The sequence below is a fragment of the Trachemys scripta genome, chromosome 1 (genome assembly GCF_013100865.1).
Source record: "Trachemys scripta elegans isolate TJP31775 chromosome 1, CAS_Tse_1.0, whole genome shotgun sequence".
Lineage (NCBI taxonomy): Eukaryota > Metazoa > Chordata > Testudines > Emydidae > Trachemys > Trachemys scripta.
Genome location: NC_048298.1, coordinates 311,415,639 through 311,439,343, shown reverse-complemented (window position 1 = coordinate 311,439,343; position 23,705 = coordinate 311,415,639). Strand labels below are relative to the sequence as shown.

Sequence of the window (23,705 nt, the reverse complement as noted above, 5' to 3'; positions counted from 1 at the left end):
AAACCTCAGTGATTCAGGCAGGGACACTTTATTTCCTTATTACACAATTATCAGATGAAATTAACATTTCTTTCATTACCTGCTAGAAAAATCCACTCTTCTGGCCTAAATATAACTGACTCTTTGTTACCAACTTTCTCAGTCTTAGTTGATAATTTCCAAGAAGTCTGAGCAAAGATTATACAAGCCGTATTCTGCCAAGGAATACTCTTAAGATGTTTCTTTTCAGGGACTGGATGGTTGAGAAAGCTGATAATGAGATACAGAACTTTTAACCTCTGGTTCATTAGTCTGAACGTGGAACTACAATTTTAAGCAACTGATTAGTTGTGGTGGGAAATAATTTCATTTTTGTCCAGTTTTGAATGGTCAGGTATATAGCAATATCTTTCTGTCATCATTTGATTGAAGACTATTTACACTACATACCTAAAAGATTAAATAGGGACAGGTAGGGTTTGAGCCATGTTATTTCTGAAGTTGTTAAAACCATGCATTATATAGACCCTCAGATGTTATATCATTGTCCTAAGTCCCAGGTAGTTTGTTTAATGCAATGGAGATACCACTGTACATTTTCCTTCCGTCTGGATTGATGACTCTAAAGTAGCAGAAAATATTATTTTATGGGTGATTAGTAAAGAAAATAATATTAGGCTTGTACTTTTAACGTTATGATCTTCAAAGAGAGACTGAAAGTTTGGAGTGAAGTGGAGAAGAGGGTTCTCTTCTCTGCTTATTTTTTTAAAACTTAGACATATCTGGTAGATCACTTTTTCCTGACTGTATTGCAGGAACTTTTGATTTTCTCCAAAGCATATTTTTAGGGTGCCCACTCTTTTTCAATGATTAACAAAAAGTTAATCTGACATTGAAGTTAGAGATGTTAACACAAACAGATTTAAACACAAAGCAGGTTTAAATAGTCTGATCAAATAAAATCCCCCTCTCCTCCCCTTAAGTTCCTTAACTTTCACTCTAGCCTCATATTTTCTGGATGGTAAAAGTTAAAGTGAGTTGGGAAGACCTTTAACTCAGTCTTTTCCAAGAAACATTTCAAACAATGAATGGAAAGAGAGAATGTAAAACTAGTAATGGCAGCAGGGAAAGAAAATCCTTTAAGCATTTTTTCTTCATGAATCTCTGCTGATTTAGGGCATGGCTACACTTGCAAGTTAGGGCACCTGGGGCTGCTTTAATGCGCTCTAACTCCCGACCTGTCCACACTAGCAAAGCACTTAGAGTGCCTGGACTCTACAGCCGAGGTGCTCCTGGTAATCCACCTCCACGAGAAGCATAACGCTTGTTGTGCCTTGGCTGAAATGCCCCAGCGTCAGTGTGAACGAGGTGTTGCATTACTGTGCTTTGATCGGCCTCCAGAAACATCCCATAATCTCCTTAAGTCAAGTGGCCACTCTTGTCATTGTTTTGGAATCGACTGTAAGAATGCGGATTGTGACGGGTTGGATCACAGAAACCCCCTTGGGAGCTGCCACCCGATGTGCAAAGACTACCCCTGCTTCTGTTTTCCCTGCCAGCTCAGGACTCCAGCACCCTGTCTTGCTGAGCCAGACACTCCTGTCTGCTCCCACACAGACCCAGGGTCTGAATCACTTGTCCCAAAGCTGCAAGTTTACCTGAAAACAGCTCGCAGTAGTGTGCTTGTCTTTAGCACTCAGATGCCCAACTCCCAATGGGGTCTAAACCCAGATAAATCCGTTTTACCCTGCATAAAGCTTATGCAGGGCAAACTCAAATTGTTCACCCTCTATAACACTGATAGAGAGATATGCACAGCTGTTTGCTCCCCCAGGTATTAATACATACTGTAGTAGGTCCTAGCCGGGGCTCGACCCTTCCGGGCAGGAGGGGAGCCACACCGACTCACTACTGTGGGAACAAGCAGTCAGTTAGTCCCGAAACTCCGGCTCTTGGGTGCAGAGTCGGAGCAACCACAGTTAAAGCTCAAGAGCCCAGGCCCTGGATCGGGGCGGGGCAACCACAGTTAGCTCAGACCCTTGCTTGCAGGGGCTGAGCGGGCAAATAGTTCAAAGCCCGGGCCCTGGATCAGGGCGGGGCAAACACAGTTAGGCTCAGGCCCTTGTTGCAGGGGCTGAGCGAGCAAACAGTTCAGAGCCCAGGCCCTGGATCAGGGCGGGGCAAACACAGTTAGCTCAGGCCCTTGTTGCAGGGGCTGAGCGAGCAAATGGTTCAAAGCCCAGGCCCTGGATCAGGGCGGGGCAAACACAGTTAACTCAGGCCCTTGTTTGCAGGGGGGCTGAGCGAGCACGCAGTTCAAAGCCCAGGCCCTGGATCAGGGCGGGGCAAACACAGTTAAGCTCAGGCCCTTGTTTGCAGGGAGCTGAGCCAGCAAGCAGTTCAGAGCCCAGGCCCTGGATCAGGGCGGGGCAAACACAGTTAAGCTCAGGCCCTTGTTGGCAGGGGCTGAGCGAACAAATAGTTCAGAGCCCAGGCAAGACACGCCTAGGCTTTCTGTAGCCAAGTGTTGGGTGAGGGGGAAGCCTGCCACCCGTGCGGAGGGTGGCAGGGGGGAACGCAGGCCCACCCACTCCACTGCGTTCCAGCCCGGGGCCCTAACAGCGGTTGCTGCCGCTGCTGGTCAGTGGGGTATCCAGACCGCAACACACTGACATAGGCTCACACTCAGTTGCAGCCGGACCGGGGTCGGCTACCCCCGGGCTACTTCCGTGATCCCCCTCAAAGCCTACCTCGTTCGTTGCGCCGGGGTCGGGCCAGTCCACCTGCATGGGCTCCTCTCTGCCCGGGCTCGGCGGCAAGTCCGGTAGCTCTGCCGGGAAGTCCGGCCAATGGTTCTCAGGCGGCTCCTCTGGATAGCAGCAGGGGCGAAGGGGTTCGGGTCCAGTCTCACCCTCAGGGTTAGGGGGGGTGCGGTTCCCAGGGATTCTCCCAGTGGCGGGCGTGAACGGGCTCCGGCGGCTCCTCCTCGTAGCGGGCCCGGGGTAGCTCAGGCCAGCTAGGGTCCAGGCCTCGGTCTTCGACGGTCTCCTGGCCGGGAGCTCCCGGCCGCACGTCTGCTCCCTTTGGTGGCTGGCCGCTGACTGAGCTCTGGCGGCCGGCCTTTATACTTCCTGTCCCGCCCCTGGACTTCCGGGGGGCGGGGACAGGCGGTGGTGGTCCCACCCACTCTGGTGCCTGCACGTGGGCTCCCTCTTCTGGGCAGGAGGGGAGCCACACCGACTCACTACAATACTCTGAGTGAATTACTAAATAAAAAGTGATTTTATTAAATACAGACAGTAGGATTTAAGTGGTTCAAAGTAGTAACAGACAGAACAAAGTAAGTCACCAAGCAAAATAAAATAAAATGCGCAGATCAAAGCCTAATCAAACTGAATACAGATAATTTCCTCACCAGTTCCAGAGTGCTCCCTTTTACAGGCTAATCTCCTTTTAGCCTGGGTCCAGCTATCACTCACACCCCCTGCAGTTACTGTCCTTTGTTTCAGTCTCCTTCAAGTATCCTGGGGGGGGTGGAGAGGCTCCTTCTTTAGCCAGCTGAAGACAAAATGGAGGGGTCTCCCACAGGTTTAAATAGACTCTCTCTTGTGGGTGGAGACCCCCCTCCTCCCTCCTATGCAAAGTCCAGCTCCAGGATGGAGTTTTGGAGTCACCTGGGCAAGTCACATGCCCCTGCATGACTCAGTCTTTGCAGGCCGATGCCATTGTCCACATGGCATCTTGCATGTCTCCAGGAAGACTTCTCATGTGGATTGGAGCATTCCAAGATGCATTGTTCCCTAAGTGTCTCCTGATCAGGTACTTAACCTGGCGAATTCCTTCCTAAAGAAGCTGACCAAATGCCTCCCAAAGCTTACTTAGAAATCAGGCAAGCATACAGCCCATATTCTTAACCTCGAGTAGAAAATGATATATATGTACAAATTGGATGAATAGATATAGTAGACCAGAACCTTTATGGAGATATGTTACATGGCCCAGGCAGCACAAAACATATTCCAGCTATGTCATCCATACATTTATAAGCACCCCCTCCCCATAAAGCCTTATAGGGTACACTGTCACACCCTCCCCCTGAACTTACTGCCAGAGACTTGGACACTGTCCATGGCGGAGGCAGTACCTGTAAAATTTCTGTTTGTTTCTGGTCACACTCCCTTTCAGTATCTTGAAACCATATGATGTCACCCCTAGGGGTTCTAGCTCGTTTTGGGGTTCCTGATCCCCAGATGCTTGCAAACAGGTAGGGATGTAGTATTGCTAAAATGCGGATATCCCCTTTTAAAGCTCTGTTTCTGACAGCGGACATGCTTATCTGCTCTGGGACAAAGCAAGCCATTAGTGTGGAATGTTGCTTGCTGTGAGTGTGCTGAGAGAGAGATGGGGGGATGGACTGAACTTACAAGACAGCATGCTGACACACACTCAGCCCCCCAAAAACCCACTCACTCTCCCCCACTTACACACAACACATTCCCCGTCCCCCACATTTGAAAAGCACGTTGCAGCCACTTGAATGCTGGGATAGCTACCACAATGCACTGCTCTTTGTGGTGTTGCAAGAGCTGCTAATGTGGCCACGCCAGTGCACTTCCAGCTGAGAGCGTAAACACTCGGCAGCATTTTCGCTGCTGTGGTCTCCGAAGGCTGGTTTAACTCCCAGCACTCGACATCTGCAAGTGTAGCCATGCCCTAAATTATAGTCCATAGTTAATAGATCCATAACTCGGCTTGCTGTGAAAGTTTCCAAATCTCTGCCGTAACTGAAATTAAGGACTTTAGTTACAAGATTCTTATTTAATCCTGTCTTAAAATAGAACTATGTTAGTGATCTAATACTGTTCTTCCATTTTCTTTGGCCAACTACCATAAAAATCTGTCAAAAGTCATCTTGTTCACTTTGCTATCGCCTGGAGAATTCTGTGATATAACTCTTCAGAGTCTGGTTTGCTGTCAGCTTTTCTATTTATTTCAGTTTTAACATTTCACTTCAAACCTTATCCCCAATGAAAATATATCAGTCTCAAGGATAAAACTTCAGCTTCTGTGAATACCAAAACAAAGAATTCTTTCAGACTTCCACTAATATCCTTGTCTGTCAGCAACTCACATTCTTTAGTGGCCTCGTTGGTTCTGCCTAGCCATTTTGCCTTTCATACTTATTGAGAAATATCTTATTTGCGTCTGGGCTTAGATTATTTTTAAGTTTATTTTTCCGTATAAAATCTTAACACTCTCCTTTAACTCTTTCCCTTTATTTTTGCTTGTATATATTTCCTGTAATTTTATCTGTTTCATGCAAACAGTTTAATTTTCCTTACCTTTAATTTTCAGTTCTGCATTCCTATACATACAACAGAGTTATTATGCTTATGGTTTCTGAGTGGTAAACAAGGATAGCAAGCATGGTTCTGTAGTTCTGAGTTCAATTACTAGCTCTGCTATAGACTTCTTGTGTGAGGTTGGGTAAATCACTTAATTTTAGTGGTGCTGAGAGAATAAAATTATCCATATCCTTAGTTGAAAAAGTGGTATTTCTATATAAAGTCTGAAGCTGGACTAACCAAAAAAGAAAATCACTTAAACCTGTCTTTCCCTTTAAATACAAAATCCAGGCACCTAACAAAGATTTATATTTTGGATGACAAGTGAACTTTAACATTTAGCTAAAACAGACCAAAGAGAGGATAGAGTAAAACGAAGTTCATATAATTTATAAAAAACCTCACCAATCACGATCAGTGTCACACCGCTTACATTCTGAAATCCACCTTCCTGGACTTCCTTGCAACAAACTCACTTCCCAGGTGCATATGGGCTCTCTATCCTCAATGGATTTTTTTAAAAATGTAATTACACACTCACAACACTAAGAGTCCAAGTCTTGGGAACTGGGTGGTTCTTGGAGGGCCTATGTGTGCCCTGGTGGTGGGGTACCCCAGGAGCCTCCAGCATGGAGGAGGGTTCTAAGATCTGTTTTCTCTGGGGGCCATGATGGTGAGCGGAGGCGGAAAAGCAGATGGATGGAGGACCCCAGTCCTAGTGGGTGGTGGAGAGAGGAGAGTTGTGGGACCCCAGGTCCTGATACTGCAGGGAGGGGGACCCCAAGACTGGAGAGCTGAAAGGCAAGGAGGACCCTGAGGCAGGGGGATGATAAGGGCTGGCCTTGGCCTTGAGCTGGCATTGGAAGACCCCACCCAGTGCTGGGAGAGGGGAGAAAGGGCAGTGGAAGGGGGAGGTGTGGGGTACTGGGAGGACACCAGTGGTAGGCAACGGGTGATGGAGACTACTGGCTAGCACTCACCTGTGCTAGGGGTGAGGGGGCCCCCCTGTGCTGGTGGAGGGTCCTGCTGGAAAGGGAAGAGTCCATCCGAGGCGGAAGGGCAGGGTTAGTGTCAGCCTGGGTCAGCCTGCCCTGGCACTAGTGGTTGTGGGGCACTAGGACCCTGTAGCGGCAGGCAACGCCAGGAGACGGAGCAGGCTGGGCCTGAGTTGCTCGCTGCTGCTGCGGCAGAGACTGAGCCTCCTGGGGGGCTGCGGGCAAGAAAAATAAATAAATGCCCAGGCCGGTGAGTGCGGGCCTGACCCCCGCTGCTGGTGCCAGGCCCCCCGCTGCTGGTGCCAGGCCCCCTGCTGTTCCCCTGAAGCATGGCACCCCCCAAAGTGCGGGTCTCAGGCTGGTTGACCTGGTCCGTCCTATGGACGGGACGGCTCTGCCCCCAGTGGTTGCCTCTCTTGCGGGGAGCCACACATCTCTCTCTTTTTTCTGACAGGGGTATCTCCAGGCTGAACTGTTCCCTGCCTTCACTGTGTATTTCCCAGCAAAGAGTCTGTCTAAACAGACTTGGTTGCTTTCTCTTCAGAGACTGGTAAGCAGCAGAATGATTGCTGCAGATATAAGATACCATGCAGCACTTCCCATGCAAGCCTACTTTATTCTTAGTTAAAAGCATTAGAGAAAACATAGTAGTTCCAAGTTCCATCAGAGCTTGAGCTCAAAACAAGCACAAACTGTTATGAGGCCTCACTAGGCCAAGTCTGTCCTTAAGGACTGGGGCATTCGGTGGACCAGGAGTTCTGTCAGGCTAAACTCTGGACTTTCATCCAAAAGTATTTTCTTTGTCTGTTGCTTTTCGGATAATTCAGTTTGAATTAGAATATTCATTTCTCCCCAGGGAGTGACTTGGAGGGCTGATAACAGAGGAAGTTCATTAGGATCCCCTTCCCTACTACAGAAGAAACATACAGTGCAGCAACAACACATGCTCAGTTCATTTTAAATGCATTGTACTCCAAAGGTATTAACCCCTAATTCAGTAAGGTTTCACTTAACTCAGTAAAGCTTATCTTAATTCTATGAGGTTTGTTCAGGACTCTACAGATATTGTCAGTCTGTCAAATCTCTTACTATGCATTCTTTTCCACTGCTTCTGCCCAGCTGAACTGGACTTTTCTCTATCTATTCACACAGTCCGGACACAGTTGGTAAGAACCTTCTCCTTTTCATCTCTTGCCCTCTGGAGCAAACTTCCTGTTTCTCTTCAGACTGTCATTTTTCAAGTCTCATAAAAAACATGCCTTACCTTCCTTGCCTGTGACTAAAATTACAAAAATTAAATTTATATCCTGCTGTAGTGTTGATCCCACAAGCTCACTAAATGCCTGACCAATCAGATAAATATTGTGCAGCTTCCAGATGCTTGTCAGTTTAGCTCTAATTGTATTATTTGCAAAAAAATATATATATATATCTGAAATAAATATTATATATTGTAGGAAAGAAAACTGTTTTGTCCCTGAGATAGACAAGATGACCATAAAGGTCTTTTCTGTCTCTAATTTCTGATCCTATGATTCATGAGCAACTAAAAATACATGAGTATCTGTCCAGAAGGGTTAGTGACCATTAGAGATGCAATTATGTTTTTCTAATTGAAGGCATCAGTAAAACCCTCAGCTAGTATCTCAGCCTGACAACTTCAGTGCTGTTTAATCATCCCGGAACCCTGAGAAAGCATCCCAAACTGAAACTCATGTAGAGTACTCCCAGTTGCTGCAGCTGAGACTACTTGTGTGAGTATGTCTTGTAGAAATGGACCCTGGATAATATATTCTGTAGGAGCTACTCACCTTGAGTAAGCGTTGCAGAATCAGGCCCACAAAAAGCAATATACCTAACGTATACATGCACACAGCTAATCCTTTAAACCATGTCGTATATGGTACTGCTTGGGAATTCTTAGTCCATTCCACATGGATGTTTGACATTCAGTTTGTTACTTATCAGGGGGTAGCCGTGTTAGTCTGTATCTACAAAAACAACAAGGAGTCTGGCACCTTAAAGACTAACAGATTTATTTGGGCATAAGCTTTCGTGAGTTAAAACCTCACTTCTTCGGATGCATTCAGTTTGTTACTATCACTTTAAATCTATGCGAATCCTTTTTCAGCACTGCTTTGAGTTAAGTAAGCAGCAGGAGTACTATTGCAGCCTTGATGATGCAGAACTTTAGCATTACTTTGCCAGCCTAATTCTTCAACAATCATAAAAAAATTCTCCAGTGTATTTCTACTGTATTTTTGCAGTATAAATAAAATAATTGATTCCAAAGGGGAAAGCAGTGGATGTATTATTCCTTGACTTTAGCAAAGCTTTTGATACGGTCACCCACAGTATTCTTGCCAGCAAGTTAAAGAAGTATGGGCTGGATGAATGGATTATAAGGTGGACAGAAAGGTGGCTAGATAGTTGGGCTCAACAGGTAGTGATCAATGGTTCCATGTCTAGTTGGCAACCAGTATCAAGTGGAGTGCCCCAAGGGTCGGTTCTGGGCCCAGTTTTGTTCAATATCCATTAATGATCTGGAGGATGGCGTGGATTGCACCCTCATCAAGTTTGCAGATGACACTAAACTGGGAGGAGTGGTAAATACGCTGGAGGATAGGGATAGGCTACAGAGAGACCTAGACAAATTAGAGGATCAGGCCAAAAGAGATCTGATGAGGTTCAACAAGGACGAGTGCAGGGTCCTGCACTTAGGAAGGAAGAATCCCATGCACTGCTACAGACTAGGGACCAAGTGGCTAGGCAGCAGTTCTGCAGAAAAGGACCTAGGGGTTACAGTGGACAAGAAGCTGGATATGAGTCAACAGTGTGCCCTTGTTGCCAAGAAGGCTAACGGCATTTTGGGCTGTATAAGTAGGAGCATTGCCAGCAGATTGAGGGACGTGATCATTCCGCTCTATTCGGGTTGGTGAGGCCTCATCTGAAGTACTGTGTCCAGTTTTGGGCCCCACACTACAAGAAGGATGTGGAAAAATTGAAGAGTCTCCAGCGGAGGGCAACAAATGATTAGGGGTTGGAGCACATGACTTATGAGGAGAGGCTGAGGGAACTGGGATTATTTAGTCTGCAGAAGAGAAGAATGAGGGGGGATTTGATGGTTGCTTTCAACCACCTGAAACGGGGTTCCAAAGAGGATGGATCTAGACTGTTCTCAGTGGTACCAGATGACAGAACAAGGAGTAATGGTCTCAAGTTGCAGTGGGGGAGGTTTAGGTTGGATATTAGGAAAAACTTTTTCACTAGGAGGGTAGTGAAGCACTGGAATGGGTTACCTAGGGAGGTGGTGGAATCTCCTTCCTTAGAGGTTTTTAAAGTCAGTCTTGACAAACCCTGGCTAGGATGATTTAGTTGGGGGTTGGTCCTGCTTTGAGCAGGGGGTTGGACTAAATGACCTCCTGAGGTCCCTTCCAACTCTGATATTCTAGGATTCTTAAGTTAAATAGCAGTCTCTTACTGTCCTGGGATTCCATTGCATAGATAGTAGGTTTTGCCTTGAGAATTCCTCTATTTTTAGTCTGGATTCATTACTATCTTTACAATATTTTATTATGTACAAAAATGCCATATGCATACATACACATAGCGCTGCCAAATTTAATTTGCAAAGCAGAGATTTTTTTTTTAAATATAAAAAGAGAAGATGTACTACATATGCACAAACTAAGTTTCAAACCCTCAAATCTTGGCAAATCAAAGACCTCTTACACTGGAATGTCAAGAGGGAATGTGTTTGGGGCCTCGTAAAACCAGAACATAGCAAAGCTTTGCCAAAACCAAAACATGGCAACATAAGGCTACATTTAGTTAAAAATAAACTACCTGTTAATTAAATAGTCGCTAGTGAATGCTGAATTTTGTATGGCTCTTTGTAATTCTTCATCTGAGCCTGTAATCCTTCATTTGCGAAAGAAGGTCCTCTTAGGATTTTTACTTTTAAGGCACTTTGTCTAGTAACTTCTCAAGTATCTGAGATGGTAGTATATGCTTAAAAACGTATGTTTGCCTCGCTTTATTTTTATTTTCCTTTAATGACAGGGTATCCTAAGTACTATAGTATTCTTTGCTCACAAACTCCCCACTATTTTCATCAAAACAAGAATTGCCCTTTCTTCAACATGTATGTCTTTCTCCAACAATGCTGAGTATGTCTAAAGTACCATGAAATTCTGTATGAACAGAACTCAAATTTTTCAAGTGTAGGAGTTAAATTTATTTTGACATAGGTCATGAAAATGTTTCCAAACAGTCAGGATTGTGTGTCTGTGAGTCATATGGGGTCAGCCTTGTGGTCAGATGATCGTAACATTTTTTGTGAGAACCAGCTCCACCTCCTGGATTGAAAGGAGCAACACTTTTCTAGGACAAATCTGCAGAGCTGCTGTATGGTCATCTGTGTATACATTACATGTATGTGACAGGGTAGCATGCATGCAGATGGAGCTTCTGGCAGAACTTTTCTAGCTTTATCAAGTATAGAGTAGGGTATAAACACTGCTTGTGTAGTAATGCAAGTTTAACCAAATAAAGGGCCTCTGTGCTGATCATACTTATTCAGAAGTAAGTCCTGTAGGAATCTGTGTTCTTCTATTGCTAAGTAAGAAATAATATGCAGCTATAAAGCCTGCTTGAAATGCACTATGCAGATGTGCAGTTTCTGGTTTGCTATAAGTAATAAACTTTCTGAAAATTCAGTTGCAGGAGAGAGAATTCTTTATCTGCAGCAGGATCTCCCTTCTCACCTGTCTAGGCTGGGAGGGGCTTCTCCAGAGGTTCTTCACTGCCCTCTGCCCCTTCCCAGGCTGGGTGTTGCAGCAAGGGTGGGGGTTGAGCAGAGGAGCTGTCATGTTGCTCACAGGATGGGAAGAATAAGAAGAGCCACACTGAGCTGTGTGTATCTTTTATAGTAGTTGTGAATGGCTAGCCAACTACAAGGCAGAGAGGGATATGAAGATGGGGAGGCATCAGAGGAGGAAGAAAGCCGTATCTGGGGCTTGCAGAGGAGAGTGACAGGATTTTGCAGTGGAAAGGAAAGGATTGTTGAGGATGAGAGTCCTAGGAAGCATGTCAGGGAATGAAACTGGGTAGATGAAGGAAACTAGGACCAAAGAGACGTAGGGAATCTGAGGGGTAGAGAGTGCATGGGGTCTGGATGGGGAAGGGACTATGAGAATGGGAGAGAGGGAATGGCAGGCAACAATCTGAAAATTGCATTGGTGTGGTGGCTCTGGACTGGTGAACGAGAGGAAGAAGCTCTGAGAGCTGAGGGGTAATGTTCTGAGTAATCCGATTGTGAGGGAGCAGGAGACTGCAACTCCAGCAATTTCATGAACTCTATAGGGCTGAATTTCCAGCCCTGCAATTTCTGGATTGCAGCCCAGTCCTTCACAGTTCTTCATCTGTGGAGTCTCTGGAGCAGGTATTATTGTAGTTTCATGATCATGAAAAGGATAAGGGGAGGTGAGGGGTTGGGAAAGGTGGTCCATAGGACAGTCTTTCCCTTACCTGAGGTTTTCAGAACTCCCAATAGGGGCAACTTAACTATTTCACTCCAGGCGCTGTAAGGAATAAATCAACAGGAACACAACAATTCAGTGTGCAGTTTATTAGATTTAAGCACACACAAACATAAGCAATAGGTTTAGAGCATCCCAGATATTCACCTAACATCTGGAACGGTATTGAATAATTAACAGCAGGTTTGCAGTGGCCAGTTTCTCACCCACTGGGGAGAAAAGGTGTCAGGAAAAACGTCTCAAGATGACTTCAGAGGACTGCTCCCAAGTACAATCTATTAGCTAATCTTTTATAAAACACCCCTACTATATCATCACTTTTCTAACTTTCCATAAACTTAATATCAGAGACGTCTAGACTCAAGGTTTTCCAACCACCAAGGTTTTTAGTCTCACTTGTTTACTTGTTTGTCCCTCCTCCTATTCTGATTAGCAGAAACTATAGCTAGTTCTGACCTTGCTTCTAAAAGCTTGTCTCCAAATTAACCCTTAAGTACGTGGTGTTCTATTTCATTACTTCAGAGTGGCTGAATACACACAATATGGTTGCAATTAGCTTGATCACATTCTGGGGTATACACACCCCTCAAATCCAGGGCAACTGTCCATAAGACAGTCTTTCCCTTAAGAGGTGTTGTTGTTGTTTTGTTTTAATTGAGAATACATTACCTGATCTAGGTGGATCCTTTGCCTGATGAGGCTTTTCACCATCACATTAATTTTTCTGTTAGTATGGCATGCCTCCAGTTTTAACAGCACTTTGCCCCCCATAGTAAGAACAGGACATCTGGCCTCCTTGGGTTGTTCTGGATCTTTCTATCAGTTGGGTATTGCAACTTCTATCTAGTTACCTGTCAGAGAAGAATTCTGCTTAGCTATAATCTATGCTTGAACCTGGTTAGGGCTGCCATTATCACCTTCCATCCAAAATATCACTCCCATGTAAGACATTTTGCAACTAATAATTTGGTTCTTACTAAAATGGAAAGCAAAATAACAGGTCAGAAAACCTAAATGTGTGTTTTAGTGTGAGGTATACTTTAGCCATATTAATTGAATACAAATTAGTGAAGACATTATGACAATGCCATAGTATTTATTAGTGGCAAAAGAAAACCCCAGAAATGAGGCTGAAATAAAAACATGTATTTAAAAATATACAACAACCTGTCAAAATACAGAAAATTCTACCTATTGAAGGTATGTAGATTTGGATTATCCCTGCTAAAGTAAATAGATTGCATTCTGCCATATCCATTTACTTATCTCTAAGACCTAATGGGCAGATTGCTTGGTTATGCGGATTAATTATACCTGTCATCAGGGCCGATTCCCCTGAATCAGGCCCCGCGCCTAAGAGGGACTCGCGCTCTTGCCGCCGCCGGTACACCGTACCGGGGCGGCCCGGCTTCCCCAGGGGACAATTTAAAGGGCCTGGGGCTCCCAGCAGGGGCTAGAGCCCCAGGCCCTTTAAATTGCCACCAGAGCCCCACTTCTGGAGCCCTGGGTAGCGGGTGGCTCCGGCGGCTATTTAAAGGGCCCGGGCTCCAGCTGCCTCTGCTGCCCCGGTCCTTTAAATTTTTAGTCATCCCTGCCGGGGCCCTGCTGAAAATGTTCGAATTGGGCCCCACACTTCCTTAAGCCGGCCCTGCCTGTCATGGCTGTGTAGCTAACCATGCTGTGATTTGCATTGCTTACAACATATCATTGAAGTGCTGTTAACCAATATAACTAGGGCCCTACCAAATTCACGACTATGAAAAACGCATTACAGACAGTGAAATCTGGTCCCCCCTCTCCCCACCATGAAATCTGATCTTTTGTGTGCATTTACCCTATACTATACAGATTTCATAGGGAGACCAGCATTTCTAACACTGGGGGTCTTGAGCCAAAAGAGTTGCAGGAGGGTCACAAGGTTTAGGGGGATCAAGTATTGTCACCCTTACTTCTGCGTTGCCTTTAGAGCTGGGCGGCTGGACAGTGGCAGCTGTTGGCTGGGTGCCCAGCTCTGAAGGCAGCGCCTCACCAGTGGTAGCACAGAAGTAAGGGGGGCAATACCATACGTTGCCCCCCACCCCCGCCAATTCTGCGCTGCTGCCTTCAGAGCTGGACAGCCAGAGAATGGCGGCTGCTGACCAAGAGCCCAGCTCTGAAGGGTGCAATCACCCTCTACAATAACCTTGTGACACGACCCCCCACTCCCCCTCAGCTCCTTTTTGGATCAGGACCCCTACAATTACAACACCATTAAATTTAAGATTTAAAATATCTGAAATAATGAAATTCACAATTTTTAAAATCTATGACCGTGAAACTGACCAAAATGGACCATGAATTTGGTAGGGGCCTAAATATAACTGCATATTCTGCAGCATCTTACTGCAAAGTAAAATTGAGACTGGCGTGTGGAGGAAAGTGTTTCAGCCACTGGAGAACTGCTGTTGAAAACCACGTCTGCACTGATTTTTAAATGAAGACTTTTATTTTAAATACATGTAAAATACTTTTTCACCTTCATGCTTGACTATTTAAACATATTTAAATGTTAACTTGAAGAGGCTTCTTGTTTATGCGCACATAACTGTATCCTGGACTTACTAAACTCGGCCTAAGTTAAAATTGATACCAGGTTAGCAGAGAGCTCCTTCAAGTTGCTGTTATACTGCAATGTGCTCACTATGCTGTGGCTACTATAAATCATTCTGCTCATTTGGAGACGTACATGGTGATACCAACTTCTGAATCCCACCACGCCAACACACGTTTGTTGTCCTTTAAGCAAGACTTACTTCCCCCCCACCACCACCACTTTCCCTCATAGTCCTCTTTCACTGTCCTTTCTCATTCCATTAGAAGGAACTACTTTTAAAATTAATTTTTTATATTTAACGAGAATTTGGAATAATGTGTCTCAGCCAGTCTGAGTACAGCACTTGCATATTGTATGATTACTGAGCTATCCCATACAATGATAATGCAGATCATATGCTGAGTGCAGGAGAATGCACATATGAAAAATAAGGGTATGTCTACACTACGAAATTAGTTCGAATTTATAGAAGCCGGTTTTATTGAAATCGGTTGTATACAGCCGATTGTGTATGTCCACACAATAAAATGCTCTAGGTGCTCTAGTCGGCAGACCGCGTCCACAGTACGAGGCTAGCGTCGACTTCCGGAGCATTGCACTATGGGTAGCTATCCCACAGTTCCCGCAGTCTCTGCCGCCCCTTGGAATTCTGGGTTGAGATCCCAATGCCCGGATGATGCAAAACAGTGTCGCGGGCGGTTCTGGGTACATGTCGTCAGGCCCCTCCCTCCCCCGTCACAGCAACGGCAGACAATAGATTCGCGCCTTTTTATCTGGGTTACCTGGGTTACCTGTGCAGACAACATGGAGCCCGCTCAGCACAGCTGAGCTCACCGTCACCATATGTCCTCTGGGTGCCGGCAGACGTGGGACTGCATTGCTACACAGCAGCAGCTGCTAACTGCCTTTTGGCGGTAGACGGTGCAGTAGACTGGTAGCCTTCATCGGCGATCTGGGTGCTGGCAGCCGTGGGGCTTGCCTTTTGGCAGTAAATGGTGTATTATGACTGTTAGCCGGCCTATTACAAGTCGAGTCTTCCCTGAGCAGCAGCTCGTACAATAGGCCTGAAGACCATCGTCATACACCGCCCCGTATTTGCTGCCAAGCACCCAGAAAGATGCCGAGGGCTATCAGTCACGCTGCACCGTCGTCTTAAGATGTAAAAAATAGATTTTCTCTGTATTCATTTGCTTCCCCCTCCCTCCGTCAAATCAACGGCCTGCTAAGCCCAGGGTTTTCAGTTTAATCTTTGGGGGGGACCAGTCTGTGACAGTTGTTTGTGTCTCTCCCTGATGCACAGCCACCGTTCTTTATTTTAATTCCCTGTGCCTGTACGCCATGTCGTCACTCGGCCCCCCTCCCTCCTTCCCCTAGGCCGTCAGATACTACGTTTGCGCCACAGCTCGAGCCGAGAAGCGGTTCGCGCCTTTTCTTTGAATTCTGGGTTGAGATCCCAATGCCCGGATGATGCAAAACAGTGTCGCGGGCGGTTCTGGGTACATGTCGTCAGGCCCCTCCCCCCTCGTCACAGCAACGGCAGACAATAGATTCGCGCCTTTTTACCTGGGTTACCTGTGCAGACAACATACCACGGCAAGCATGGAGCCCGCTCAGCTCAGCTGAGCTCACCGTCACCATATGTCCTCTGGGTGCCGGCAGACGTGGGACTGCATTGCTACACAGCAGCAGCTGCTAACTGCCTTTTGGCGGTAGACGGTGTAGCATGAGTGATAGCCGTGGGGCTGGCAGCCGTAGTGCTGCATTGCACCAGCCCCTTGCAGGCGATGGTATATTATGACTGGTACCCGTCGTCGTCGTACTGGTATGGCTGTCAATCATGGCCACCTGGGCAGACATGCTACTGTTTCGATGATGACGGTTACCAGTCATAATATACTATTTTCTGCCAATTGCCCAATATTGTCTGCTAAGCACCCAGAAGAGGCCGAGGGCGATGCTGGGTGCTGGCGGACGTGGGGCTGGCAGACGTGGGGCTGCATTGCTACACAGCAGCAGCCCCTTGCCTTTTGGCAGATGATGGCATATTATGATTGGTACCCATCATCGTCATACTGGTATGGCTGTCACTCATGCTGCAGCGTCGGCTGCCACCTTAAGATGTAAAAAATAGATTTGTTCTGTGTTCATTTGCTTCCCCTTCCTCCGTGAAATCAACGGCCTGCTAAGCCCAGGGTTTCCAGTTTAATCTTTGGGGGGACCATTCTGTGTGACAGTTGTTTGTGTTTCTCCCTGTTCCTGTACCTGTACGCCATGTCGTCACTCGGCCCTCCCTCCCTCCCGCCCTCCTTCTCCTGGTCCATCAGATACTACTTTCGCGCCTTTTTTCTGACCAGGCGCCATAGCTAGCACTGGGATCATGGAGCCCGCTCAGATCACCGCGGCAATTATGAGCACTATGAACACCACGCGCATTGTCCTGGAGTACATGCAGAGCCAGAACATGCCAAGGCGAAACCCGGACCAGGCGAGGAGGCGATTGCAGCGCAGCGACGAGAGTGATGAGGAAATTGACATGGCCATAGACCTCTCACAAGGCACAGGCCCCAGCAATGTGGAAATCATGGTGTTACTGGGGCAGGTTGATACTGTGGAATGCCGATTCTGGGCCCGGGAAACAAGCACAGACTGGTGGGACCGCATCGTGCTGCAGGTATGGGACGATTCCCAGTGGCTGCGAAACTTTCGCATGCGTAAGGGCACTTTCATGGAACTTTGTGACTTGCTTTCCCCTGCCCTGAAACGCCAGGATACCAAGATGAGAGCAGCCCTCACAGTTGAGAAGCGAGTGGCAATAGCCCTGTGGAAGCTTGCAACGCCAGACAGCTACCGGTCAGTCGGGAATCAATTTGGAGTGGGCAAATCTACTGTGGGGCCTGCTGTGATCCAATTTGCCAGGGCAATGAAAGACCTGGTGATAGCAAGGGTAGTGACTCTGGGCAACGTGCAGTCAATAGTGGATGGTTTTGCTGAAATGGGATTCCCAAACTGTGGCGGGGCCATAGACGGAACCCATATCCCTATCTTGTCACCGGAGCACCAAGCCACCGACTACATAAACCGCAAGGGGTACTTTTCAATGCTGCTGCAAGCCCTGGTGGATCACAAGGGACGTTTCACCAACATCAACGTGGGATGGCCGGGAAAGGTACATGATGCTCGCGTCTTCAGGAACTCTGCTCTGTTTCGAAAGCTGGAGGAAGGGACTTTCTTCCCGGACCAGAAAGTGACCATTGGGGATGTTGAAATGCCTATCGTGATCCTTGGGGACCCAGCCTACCCCTTAATGCCATGGCTCATGAAGCCATACACAGGCAGCCTGGACAGGAGTCAGGACCTGTTCAACTACAGGCTGAGCAAGTGCCGAATGGTGGTGGAATGTGCATTTGGACGTTTAAAAGCGCGCTGGCGCAGCTTACTGACTCGCTCAGACCTCAGCGAAAAGAATATCCCCATTGTTATTGCTGCTTGCTGTGCGCTCCACAATATCTGTGAGAGTAAGGGGGAGACATTTATGGCGGGGTGGGAGGTTGAGGCAACTCGCCTGGCCGCTGATTACGCGCAGCCAGACACCAGGGCGGTTAGAGGAGCACAGCAGGGCGCGGTGCGCATCAGAGAAGCTTTGAAAACGAGTTTTGTGACTGGCCAGGCTACTGTGTGAAACTTCTGTTTGTTTCTCCTTGATGAACCCTCCACCCCCCCCCCCGACCCGGTTCACTCTACTTCCCTGTAAACCAACCACCCCACCCCACCCTCCCCTCCCCTCCCGCTTGCAGAGGCAATAAAGTCATTGTTTTTTCACATTCATGCATTCTTTATTAGTTCCTTACAGAGGTAGGGGGATAATTGCCAAGGTAGCAGGGATGGGTGGGGGAGGAGGGATGGAAAAGGACACACTGCATTTTAAAACTTTAACTCTTATTGAAGCCCAGCCTTCTGATGCTTGGGCGATCATCTGGGGTGGAGTGACTGGGTGGACGGAGGCCCCCCCACCGTGTTCTTGGGCGTCTGGGTGACGAGGCTATGGAACTTGGGGAGGAGGGCTGTTGGTTACACAGGGGCTGTAGCGGCGGTCTCTGCTCCTGCTGCCTTTCCTGCAACTCAACCATACGCTCGAGCATATCACTTTGATGCTCCAGCAGACGGTCCATTGCCTCTTGCCGTCTGTCTGCAAGCTGACGCCACCTATCGTCTTCAGCCCGCCACCTCTCCTCTCGTTCATGTTGGGCTTTTCTCATCTCCGACATTGACTGCCTCCACGCATTCTGCTGTGCTCTATCAGCGTGGGAGGACATCTGCAGCTCCGTGAACATCTCGTCCCTCGTCTTACGTTTTCTCTTTCTAATGTTCACGAGCCTCTGCGAAGGAGAAACATTTGCAGCTGGTGGAGGAGAAGGGAGAGGTGGTTAAAAAAGACACATTTTAGGGAACAATGGGTACACTCTTTCATTACAAGGTCGCATATTTCGGCTTGCAGGCAGCCATCGTAGGCCACAGTGTTTTGGCTTATTTAACCTTCTTAACATGCGGGAAAGGTTGCAAACAGCAGCGCATTTCCCATCTCAAGGATGAATTGGGTTGTCCATTTAAAATGGGGTTTCAATGTAAAAGGAGGGGGCTGCGGTTTCCCGGTTAACATGCGGCACAAACACAAGTAAACCCCCCCCCCCCACACACACACACACGATTCTCTGGGATGATCACTTCACCCCTCCCCCCCACCGCGTGGTTAACAGCGGGGAACATTTCTGGTCCGAATAGCAGGAACGGGCACCTCTGAATGTCCCCCTTAATAAAATCACCCCATTTCAACCAGGAGAGCTTTCTGGAGATGTCCCTGGAGGATTTCCGCTCCATCCCCATACACGTTAACAGACTTGCTTGCTTTTTTTTTGTAATGTTTACAAATATTTACAAAGTTACACTCACCAGAGGTCTCCTGTGTGCCCTGAGGGTCTTGGGTGAGTTCGGGGGTTACTGGTTCCAGGTCCAGTGTCACAAACATATCCTGGCTGTTGGGGAAACCGGTTTCTCTGCTTCCTTGCTGCTGTGAGCTACCTACAGTACCTCCATCGTCATCTTCCTCGTTCCCCGAACCGTCTTCCCTGTGTGTTTCTCCAGTGAGAGAGTCATAGCACACGGTTGGGGTAGTGGTGGCTGCACCCCCTAGGATCGCATGCAGCTCCGCGTAGTAGCGGCAAGTTTGCGGCTCTGCCCCGGACCTTCCGTTTGCTTCTCTGGCTTTGTGGTAGGCTTGCCTTAGCTCCTTAATTTTCACGCGGCACTGCTGTGTGTCCCTGTTATGGCCTCGGTCCTTCATGGCCTTGGAGATCTTTTCTAATACTTTTCCATTTCTTTTACTGCTACGGAGTTCAGCTATCACTGCTTCATCTCCCCATATGGCGAGCAGATCTCGTACCTCCCGTTCGGTCCATGCTGGAGCTCTTTTGCGATCCTGGGAGGACTCCATGACGGTTACCTGTGCTGATGAGCTCTGCGTGGTCACCTGTGCTCTCCACGCTGGGCAAACAGGAAATGAAATTCAAACCTTCGCGGGTCTTTTCCTGTCTACCTGGTCAGTGCATCTGAGTTGAGAGCGCTGTCCAGAGCGGTCACAATGAAGCACTGTGGGATAGCTCCCGGAGGCCAATAACATCGAATTCCGTCCACACTACCCCAATTCCGACCCGCAAAGGCCGGTTTTATCGCTAATCCCCTCGTCGGAGGTGGTGTAAAGAAACCGGTTTAAAGGGCCCTTTAAGTCGAAAGAAAGGGCCTCGTTGTGTGGACGTGTCCAGGCTTAATTCGGTTTAACGCTGCTAAAGTCGACCTAAACCCGTAGTGTAGACCAGGCCTAAGTGTATAGTTGCAGGTCAGCTACTATACAGCATCCCTGCACTTCAGGTGACTCAGACAATCTCATTTTAGTACAGTGATAGGTAGATAGAAATACTATATAGCATATTGATTTATTAATATGACATTAAGCAATCAAATATAGAAAGCTGTGTGCCCTATGCTGACTATTTTCACAGGTGACTAATGACTGGGTCAACGAAATGATTAGATGCTGTCACTTTAGACTGCGCTGAAGGTGTGGGATTTTTTTTATGGCTTTATTCCTCAAATGTACCTCTTTTAAAGTTAGCACTTTAGCTGAGGGAAGACTTTTTTTGCTCTTTTACTTTCCTTAAAATGTATAATTTGTCATAGTAGGCTTTCATCAACATCTGTACAGTTTTAATATGCTGGCTATATTTACATTTCTTTGTATTGACTACAGCTGCATTTGCAGTCTTGTTTAGTTTTGAGATTTTTCAAAGCAGCTTAGTTCAGAAATATTTTTTCTAATGAATAATATGTTGTACTGTGACAGTTATTTCTTGGAGCAGTAATATAAGGCAATTCATTTGCTTATAACTATTTTTTGTATTAAAATATTTGTTGTAAATATTTCTGATTTTACAGGTAGTGGTTCAGTTCCGGATTTCTTTCGCATTATGAAACGACAGTTTACAGAGGCAGAGTGGAGGGTAATCAAGTCCATGAATAACGAATGGATTCAGCTAGATATGTTTTATAGGCACTGGGTAATATCTTTTTCTTTTTTAAAAACACAAAGTATAATCTCTCAGAGAACACACTTTATCAAAGCAGTACTTAATGTCATGATGTAAAACTTCATTAGCTGCACACACAGATACGATTAGCATTAGATTATATCCTTGATGCCTCAGAATATTTGTAGGTGTGCAAGATGGTCTGTGCTGCAGCTGGAATTCTTAGGAAGAACTGTGGTTGGTCTTATGCATACATGAAAATACGGTGGAGAGGTTCCTGGTTCATCCAGCAGAGGACACAATCTAGCCCTTGATTATTTCAGAGTTGTAGATCATGTTGTGTTTATAGATGCATTACAGCACCTGGATTTGTACTGTTCCTACAGATGAGTAAACTGCCTGTGGATAGATTCTGCTCTTAATAATTATACCAATGTAAATCTGAAGTAATCTCAGACTTACTTGTCTAAGAATAGAATTTTTGACCCACAGTTTCTGCTCAGAGATGACCTTTCAGTCTAGATTGAGTGATATGCTACATGTAATTGTTGTGTTGTAGGTAACAATTTTAGCCATTAAAAGCAAGAAATGTGGATTAAACATATGTCATTCTGTATTTTAGGCACTAAAGGAAAGCTTTATAAAGGCCATTGGGATTGGAATAGGCTTTAACCTGCAAAGGATTGAATTTAATGCCTCCCCATTGCAGCTGGAAGTAGGGAAGGTTTACAAGGAGACAAAAATGTTGTTGGATGGAGACAAGGAAGAAGGGTGGACTTTTGAGGTAAGAAATTTACCAACGATTTCTGTAATATAATTCTATCACATCCTAGTGAGCAGGCTCCCTTGCAACTACCCATTATAACTGCTTAGAGAAATCCATGCCACCTCCATGTGGTGTTTTCATGCTCCTAGAACCTCAGCAGACTGCAGCCCTGATTCCTTTCTTGGCCTCTAGCATATTTTCTTGGCACTGACTGTCTACTACCACTTCTTGGAAATGGGGCTCCTCAGCCCACCTATCCCAGGCTTCAGGACGAGCAGGCTTACTCCAAACTACCCCAGTTACTTAAAGATACCCCTCTCCCAGATTTCCATCCCAAAGGTGTGACTCTTCTGGTTCACAATTTAACTCTGTCTAGGGAATGCAACGGTTGTGAAGTAGTTAATGTACAGAGACACACTTTGTTCAGAGTTTAACACCTTTATGCTCTTTTATACTTATTTAGAGCTCATGTGAGTACAGATCATACAAAATGATAAACATCTGAAATAGCAATATCCCTCACTTTCTATCTCACCTTTCCTTTGTCAGTCCTTGGGCAACATCTGAGTTTAGGAAGGCAGGCAGGGGGTGTCGTCTGCTCAAGCAAGCTGTTGTGTGCTAGCTGGTCTCTCTCCTTCGTGAAGTCCCTTCCCAGCTTCAGTGACCTTGCTTTTTCCTTCCACACCCTTCTTTCTGACCCCTGCTCCTGTACATTTCTTTATCTGAAACCCTTTCTGGCCACCTGGCCTCCTTTGTTCTACTCCTGGTAAGTTTCCACTGCTCCTGTCTTCTGCTCTCCTTTCAAAAGAATCAACTAAACTGATTTTTCTAAGGATGCAGCACATCCACTGTTCCAGATGCTTTCACCTGAACAGGGGTACTTGCATTATGGCTGCATTGCAGCTGAGACATGCATCCCAAACAGGCATATAGCCTCCGAGTTAGCGTGCTAAAAATAGCAATGTGGATATTATAACAAGGGCAGCAGCTCGAGCTAGCTGCCTAAGTCCAAACCTACCTGACCCTCTGGGTCTGAGCTTGGGTGTCCTAGCCCGAGTCACCACCCATGCGGCTATGTCCACACGGATATCTCTAGCCCACTAGCTAGAGCAGAGCTAGTGCAAGTCTGTCTACCCAGGATTGGAGGCATATTCCCAGCTAGAGCCCTGTGCAGGACTAGTGTAAAGCCCTGCAATTGGACTGGGATTCTGCAGGACCCGTTGCCATAATAGCAGGAGAGAGATTAAATAATGGTCCCGTGCAGGGCAGATATACCCTAAATCCCAAGCTCCTTCTATAGTATCTGGTTCATACATGTTACAGGACTTGCCAGCCGTGCTGGATCCACATGTATGTAGGCACTCGTGACACAGTAGATTTTCATAATACAACTTCAGAATATCAAATCAGAAGTCTTAAATTTTACAGATATAGCCTCAATTCATCACAATAGTTATAACCAATCTCAGACTGTACATTATGGTTGTGTTAGAGTTCAGTTTGAACTGGAGTTTTAAACCTGATTGAAAACATAAAGATCAAAACATTAGAATATAAACATTGAGCACTAATAGAATCTTTCATGGTGGTTGGAGGAAAAATGAATAGATACAGAGAGAAAAAGAAACAACAACTGTTTTTGGTGATCCGCTCCCCTCCCTCTCCTGGAGCAAGAGAGACAGACTTCTTCATCAAATACCCTGTTAGCCTCGTGAAAAACTCCCTATGCTGAGGGGGAGACCAGGAGTTCATATCTCACTTCTTATAACACCTGAACTGTTTCCATTTTGAAGACATTACCTGCAGCTTTGTAAATCACGTGTGCGGGTGGAGTTTGCTGTAAACAGCCAACTTCTGATATACACCTGTTTTAAAATTAATTATATACAACAAGAATGAATGTACCAGT

The 23,705-nt window shown here is 46.3% G+C and overlaps 1 protein-coding gene across 1 annotated transcript in view; it reads left to right on the top strand.

Moving 5' to 3' along the window:
* Positions 1-23,705, top strand: part of AASDHPPT (aminoadipate-semialdehyde dehydrogenase-phosphopantetheinyl transferase) — a 59,028-nt gene that overhangs the window by 16,429 nt on the left and 18,894 nt on the right. Inside the window, exons 3-4 of the mRNA XM_034758858.1 lie at positions 20,939-21,060; positions 21,653-21,814. Coding sequence (XP_034614749.1) covers positions 20,939-21,060; positions 21,653-21,814 — 284 coding nt within the window. The remainder of the gene's footprint in view (positions 1-20,938; positions 21,061-21,652; positions 21,815-23,705) is intronic.